This window comes from Sinocyclocheilus rhinocerous, unplaced genomic scaffold (assembly GCF_001515625.1).
Source record: "Sinocyclocheilus rhinocerous isolate Xijiao unplaced genomic scaffold, SAMN03320098_v1.1 scaffold241, whole genome shotgun sequence".
Classification (NCBI taxonomy): Eukaryota; Metazoa; Chordata; class Actinopteri; order Cypriniformes; family Cyprinidae; genus Sinocyclocheilus; species Sinocyclocheilus rhinocerous.
Window position 1 is genome coordinate 1743493 of NW_015659312.1, and position 7868 is coordinate 1751360.

General features: G+C 35.6%; 1 protein-coding gene across 1 annotated transcript in view; it reads left to right on the forward strand.

The window, feature by feature from the left end:
- LOC107723414 (NF-kappa-B inhibitor delta-like) overlaps nt 1-7868 on the forward strand; it is a 15468-nt gene that overhangs the window by 4049 nt on the left and 3551 nt on the right. Inside the window, exons 2-9 of the mRNA XM_016532009.1 lie at nt 3333-3469; nt 3556-3586; nt 3675-3898; nt 4012-4244; nt 5542-5647; nt 5726-5872; nt 5941-5992; nt 6090-6262. Of these exons, the coding sequence (XP_016387495.1) occupies nt 3333-3469; nt 3556-3586; nt 3675-3898; nt 4012-4244; nt 5542-5647; nt 5726-5872; nt 5941-5992; nt 6090-6262 (1103 nt within the window). The remainder of the gene's footprint in view (nt 1-3332; nt 3470-3555; nt 3587-3674; nt 3899-4011; nt 4245-5541; nt 5648-5725; nt 5873-5940; nt 5993-6089; nt 6263-7868) is intronic.

The following is a 7868-nucleotide window of genomic DNA, read 5'->3' on the forward strand; positions in this document are numbered from 1 at the left end:
GTGTGTGTGTGAGAGAGAGAGAGAGAGAGAGAGTAAAGTAAGTGTTCGGGTTAAAGGACCACTAATAAATTGACATTAGCGTTTAATAGGTCATTTAACTAAATACACAAAGGCTATTAAATACAAGTATTTTTGCTGGAAACAACATATGCGATACTACCTTTATCTTTTGCTGTTTACATGTTTTTTTATGTGACGTAAGCTCGGTGATGTATGACCGTTTAAAAATAGACTTAACTCATTTGAATAAAGGATCCCCCAGCAACGTAGAGTACTGTCAGTCACTGAGTTCATTTTTACAGCTATTTGGACAAACCCCTTAATAACTCCTCCCTGTTCAACTTTCATTTCCCGTTTTTAATGGGTGTGGGTCTCATTTTTATAGAGAAAAGCTTGTGAAAATGATAAAGAAAATATATGTGTCGACTTTAAAGCAGGCATTTCTAATTGGCTACTGGTACAAACTGTCATGTGGAATATGCCAGGTGTTTAGGAATAAAGTGCCATCTAAGATTTTTGTAACTGTGTCTAGAGTCAGATAGCGGAGCGAGAGCTACGGAATCCCCGCGATGACACTCACGCGCGTGACTCACTGGCCAGGGATTTCCCTCTTTGAAATTACAAGATAGAGGTGCGAGGGTATCCCAGCCGCTAAAGCCCACTCTTTCGGACATTTTAACCATAAAAATCAATCTTGTGTATCTGTAAATATGTGACCTTTGAAACTTTTGCTAGTGATGGAAGCATTGTTATTAGATAGCCTGCTTAAAGAATATGAATGTCAGGTGTTTTCTACATCATTAACGTTTGGTGGTTGTTGTAACACATTTTCAGCGTCTCTCAAACGTTGATATAACATTTCCACATTAATCTCTTATAACTAACACTTTGTGTCTAAATTATGTGAATTAATGTCAGCTACAAAGATGTTGTTACAATCTACTCCGCTGATACCCCACTTGCTTATTAAAAATGGCTTAGGCTTAGGGTCATCCACCATGATGACCACTTCATTCTAATTTCATTTTACTTTTAATTCAAATAAAAGTACAAAAAAATATGTATAACCATTCTAAAAATATAGTAGACTGTGTGTTAGTCACATCTCAACTGTGGAAACTGTAGGTCAATACTGTCCTATTATGATCTTTGTGGGTTCAACAGAGGTGCACTGGACATCGTCCTGTGTGTGGATGTAAATACTTTATATTATTGGAATTACTGTAACCTCAAAAAGGTAATGGTCATGTACTCTAATTGGTTAAGCTGAACTCACCCCGTGTTAAACCACTCTCTGCTTTCTCCTACACAATGTAAATAAATCTAAATCGTTTAAATACATATTGAGACATTTTGATATAACTTTCTGAATTTGTGTATCTGTAAAGATATTATAACCATTGTTTTAACTCCAGCTTTTTTCTTAATCTTTCAGAAATATAGAACTTTGTGTATTTCTTTGAGTCAGTTATACACAACCACATGTAATGTACAGGGTTGAGCAGCAGATTATCTTTCCTTTTAACTTTTTGAGTCAGCTTTAAAAAGTGAGACTGAGAAGTGGAGTAATTAAAATAACATGGAATGGAGAACAAACAAGAGAGATAAGGAAAGGAATGATCCCCTCAAGGTTATGCCCAGCGGAATTTCCATCTTCCTCTTTTGAATCCCCTTCATCATAAGAATTAGGCTACTTAATGTTTTGCTGAAACCAGTTACTTTTCCTGTAAAGGGATACATTGCAGAATAAGACGCAACTCGTTCTTCTGTCTAAACTACAAATAGATAAATCAACCTAAAACCTGTTATTGTAGTTATATAAAAAACAAACTATTATCAGAACATGGAGGTGCATAGTATATTCTGACATACCCATAAAATATAATAAAATAACTTAAAAGTGTTTCTCTTACACTACAATGTTTGAAAGAAATATCTGTGCGTAAAGAAGTAATTCAATAAATATGTATATTAGAGCTGTTTTATTCCTAGTGGCGAGATGAAGTATTGCAATTTAGCTGTGACCTATGCAGCTGATTTCAGCTCATTACTGCCACTCAGTGAAAAGTTAGGCAGGCATCAAATCTTACTCTGAATCAGTAGCATCTGTTCATACACCTCTGATGGGCCCCTGTGAAGGACGTACGTCACTGATGCAGGAAGAAGATGTGGTTTGCCACGAAGAGCGTAACGGAGAAAAGGAAATAGTTACAGAGAGCGTGCTGTGAGAACCGGCTCCATAGACGCAGGGTTTCTGATGAAGAAGACAGGTAGATGTGACCTCAGCACCTCTTTTCCAAATGGAATACCTTCCTCACGGGTGAGAGGATGAGAATTATGCTCCTCCGGTGGAAATGTATTTCTTATCTCACATTTGGGGTCAAGATTTTGAAGAAACTTTCTTTCCCTCTGCTCTAGAATGCGTAACTGATGCCCACTGGAAACCTCCGCTATTTGCATTCTTGTCTTCTTCAGTTTCTTTTGGTGACTAACACGAAGAAAATACATTTGAAGTCATACCAGCACCTGTTATTAAAAATGGCCCTGGGGAAATCACATTACTGGAGAAATCAATCCGATTTACTTGAAAACAACAACAATAAATGTGCATCCAGCAAGATATGTTGAATATGGTTATATGATGTATGTTTTACTTGACTTGAATGCTTAAAAAGTTATTGTAAAACAAATGGTTTTAATAGAAATGTCAGATTTGCAGATCTACAATACCCTGCTCACCTTCCCTGATTAATTATATATATTAAATATTTAGTAGCATTTATTTTCTTTAATAAAATTATTTGTTTGGACAAGATTGTCACTACTTCTAGTAAATAAAGTTCCACCGTTATATTATTGTAATATAAATAGTCTCTTATGCTCACCAAGGCTTAATTTATTTGATCAAATATACAGTAAAAACATATTGTGAAATACTGTTACCCTTTAAAATAACTGTTTTCTATTCTAATATCTTTTAAAAAGTAATTTTTTCCTGTGATGACAAAGCTGAATTTTCAGCATCATTACTCCAGTCTTCAGTGTCACACGATTCTTCGATGCTGATTTGGTGCTCTTATTATTGAAAACAGTTGTACGGCTTAATATTTTTTGTTGAAACCATGATACATTTTTTCAGGATGAAATAGAAAGTTTTGAACAGAAAGTTCAAAAGAGCAACATTTATCTTTACTTTCACATTCCATCCATTTAATATGCTACTGCTGATGTATTAAACTTTTGAATGGTATAGGCTATATATCATATAACAGCATTTGAACAAAAAAACATATTATCATAAATATAACGATGGTTAATTCATGTGTCCACAGCACAGAAGGAAAAGGTGTGTTACCCTCTGCCCACAGTGAAGAAACTCCTGGAGCAGAAGAGAAAGAGAGAGACCTCTTCAGCACCTCCCTCCTGCTCTACAGCATCTTACACTGCTGGTGGTGCTGCATCTGTCCCGGTGAGTTCAGTTATTATATTTCTAGGTATGTATGTCTTGAGGTTGATATGACCGACTTTAATCATCCTCCAAAATGTTTCCAACAGGTGTTGGCATCAGTACAATCTCCCACTGCCGGTGAGTCTGAGGGTTTTGCTTATAAAATGGGTTTTCGGTGACATTTAGATTTTCAATTACATCTAAAAATTATAGCTTTCCTTTGCAGGAGCCAGTGCAAGCTACACAGACATGGGAGCAGTTAGATATGACCGATGGGAAGTTCCCAGCATTCATCAGGCACATTCCTCCCTACAGCAGTGCAGCCCGTTCACATTCATGTCTAGTTCCTCCATCACACCAAACTTTACCCAGACTGGACAGACGCTTGCCACTGGCTACAGCCCTCAGCAGATGCAAGACTGCCAGGATGCCCAGACAACACAGCAATATGTAAGAGCTCTATAAGCATTTCGTGCAGAATGATTATTGAGGGCTTACAAAATCGAAGGAATTTGTCCATATTATGGATGGAAAAAAAAACAATCTATTATTTGTTCTCACAGTCTATAACAGAGTGCCCTGTAACTGCAGACGGGACTGATATGGCTGGGACTGTCTCCATTCAGAGCCCCAGCTTGTGTTGGCCATCTGAATCCAGAGCAGAGGATCACACAAGCCCATACCTTCTCCAAGAGTTCAGGTCCCAGATGGATATCGTGAAGCTGCAGGAGGCCAGAGTCTTCCTGCAGAACATGGATTACAGTAGAACTACCTGGCAGGATGATGACGGGGACACGTAAGTCAGAAAATAAGATTAAAATGTTTTTGAAAAAATGTATTATGCTAACCAAGGCTGCAAAAATAGTCCAAAAATAACTGTTTTCTATTTTAATACATTTTGAAAAATGAAATTTATTCCTGTGATGCAAAGCTGAATTTTCAGCAGACATTACTCCAGTCTTCAGTGTCACATGATCCTTCAGGAATCATCCTATTATGCTGATGTGGTGCTCAAGAAACACATTTTTTATCATCAGTGTTAAAAACATTTTTTTTCAGAATTCTTTGATGACCATAAAGTTAAAAAGAACAGCATTTATTTGAAATAAAAAGCGTGTGTAACATTATAAAAGTAACGTGTAATGAATGAAAGAATTCATTAATTAATTTATCAATCAATCAATCTATCTATCTATCTATCTATCTATCTATCTATCTATCTATCTATTTCCAAGAAAATGGGTCAATAAAATTATTAATAAAATTAAGTAGTTTGGCATAAAATTTTCGTTTATTATTATTCTTTTAAACAGTGTTTCTGTGCTTTTTCAGTAAATGTTGTCAATGGGTGGTGTGACTGCCCAAAAACTAAAAGCTGGTAAACACTACACGACTTTTAAAATCTGGACATATTTTTAAAACACTAGGCATCATACACTTACTGACTTTGTAAATAGTGACAAAGGAAATCATGCACTACCAGTAACAAGTTGTTCTGATCACAACAAACTCAAGCAGAAATGTGCGCCTTGTTGCTAGGAGACGTATGGCAAATGAAAACAACATGTGTTCTAAAATCGGCTGAAAATATCAAACATGTTTGGATGGAATCATCATACACTACGTGATTTTCTATGGGCTCTGTCAACTCAAATCTGCAGACTGGCTCTGACTTTCGGCAACTAGCGTCAATTTCTCCAGACTGTAAATCGGTGGAAAATTGGTGCAAAAATCGTGTAGTGTATTCCATGTTTTAATAATTGTTCTGAATTAATCATTTCTAAAAGTTCCATAATTATTCTTTCTAGTTTTTTTTTTTTTTAAGAATTTATGTGTACAATTTTAGATACATTACATTAAAATCTGTGTTCTTCTAACTGTATTTATGTACTGTAAATCACTCAGTTAATGGATCCGCAGATTACCACATCATTAGGTGTTTTACCAGAGGGGTCCTCAAGGTCTTGTGTGTTTCTAAACTAATGAAACCACAGTGTGAGCGTAAATCCTATGGAAATGTGACTAAAACAGAGGCTATTAGACAGCTCTGCACTGTAAACGAAAACTGAAACTCTGTTCTTACTCTCTGTTAGCATTCTACACATCTATACTGCGAAAGGCCTGAGGGAATATGCTTTTGCTGCTGCGGAGAAACTTCGCGAACTGGGGAAGTTGGACTCTAAAGAACATAAGGGCAAGGTGAATATCACAACAATAAATGTACCAGGGAGATTTTTATGAATGCACTCACTGACTTTCTGTTCTCTTGAAACCCAGACTGCTTTGCTGGTGGCTGTAACTGCCAGTCAGCCAGATATAGTCCAGGATCTACTCTCTCTAGGTGCGGACATCAGCATCTGTGACGTCAACGGTCAAACTGCACTTCATCTGGCTGCCACCTATGGTTTCCCTCGTGTCATGCAGGTGAGAGACCACCCATATGCAAACCATTCAAAATCAAAAAAGCATGCTTCTAAACTTCTATGTTCTAGGTTATACTCTTTGCTGGACTGCGAGTGGACCTGGAAGCTCGTAATTTTGAAGGTATAAACCTTTACATATTGTTCCATAAGCATCAGTTACAGTGGCATCTGAGGAGACAATAATATACAGCCCACCTGGCTTCTGCCTGTTTTTTTAGGCCTGACTCCTCTGCACTGTGCAGTGATCTCTCACTGTGCCATGATGAAGGCCATAAATGCCTCCTCCTCATCCTCAACATGGTTGGCTGATGGCAGTCTACAGACTCAAGCAGAAGATAAACTGATGTGTTTGCGGCTTCTTATAAATGCTGGCGCTTCAGTTCTCAGCCAGGTACTCCATTTTATGTTTTTTTTAAATATTTTATATTTTCAGTACAGTTTAATCCAAATGATAATATGGTAATGTGTTAATTAATGCTAAAGGACCCTTTGGTGGATAGACAGATGGTGCAGGGACCCCCATTAAATAATTTTTATTATGAAACAGAGTGTTGCATTAAGCCTGGCCCATAATAACATGAGTAAAGTGCCATATTAAAGCCAATAAAATAATCATTATTGATGTATAGAGATGTAAAGTTTAGGGTTTGCAATGATTTTATCTCCTATGCTCACCAAGGCTGCGTTATTTGATCAAACATACAGTAAAAACAGTGATATTGTGAAATTTTATTACAATTTAAAACAAGCTGTTTTCTATTGACACTGCAGGCAAAAACACTGTTTTTTCATGCACCTGTCAATTTTGAGATTTTGGGCTTTTTGGTTTTTCATAAAGTGTTTTTTCAGACTAGTGGAAAGAAAACATCCAAAAGACACTGTTAAGTGTTTCTTTTATAGCACTTTATCTATTTGTGTCAATAGATTTCAATTACAATACATATTTTTAAAGGCCGTTTTCTCAAAATGAGTTTTTTCTCCAACACTGAGACGTAAATCTCCACTTCAGTAGCATTTACACACACCAAACTTTAAATTTTTATTCCTGTCTATATTCTGAAGGTTTTTACAGAGGGATTTGTTCATATATAATTTTCTTGATTATATACAACATTTTATTCCCCCCAAAATTGTGAAAATATATTGTTTTCTGGCTGTAGTATTTTCTGAATTATGGAGTGGCAAAAAGAGATACCCAGAATTCCCTCTGTAAAAACATTTGACTCTAATATGTCAAAAAAATTAAACAAGAATTTTGAAACTGACATAATCCAGTGTTTAGATTTTTGTACTAGAAATGTATGCAAATTAGCGCATACTTCATTAAATAATGCATCATTTGCATATTTAAACATAACATTTTACAAAACTTGTAATACAAAAAATGTTTGCAATTATCAATGTAATCAATCAACTGGGTAAGTAAGGTGATAACTATTAGTTATTTTTTTTACCCTATTAACCTGCAGTGTCTCGCCTTACAATTTTAAAATGTAATTTATTTCTATGATAGCAAAGCTGAATTTTCAGCAGTCATTACTCCAGTCTTCAGTGTCACACAAGCTTTCAGAAATCATTCTAATAGGCTGATATTGAGAAACATGAATGATTATCAATATTGCAAACAATTGTGCTGCTTAATATTTTTGTGGAAACAGCAATATTTTTTTTTCAAGATTATTTAAAGAACCAAAAGTTTAAAAGAACAGGATTGATTTGAAATAGAAATCTTTTGTAAGGTTATAAATATTATTGTCAATTTATTTTCACCGTTGATCAATTTTAATGCATTATTGCCAAGTCTAAGTATTCATTTATTTAAAGGGGTCATATGATGCTTTTTTAAAGATCATTATTTTGTGTATTTGGTGTAACAGAATATGTTGACATGCTTTAATGTTCAAAAAACACATTATTTTTCAAATACTGTACATTATTGTAGGTCCTCTATGCCCCGCCTCTCTCAAACGCTTCGTTTTCTACAAAGCCCCCTCCTT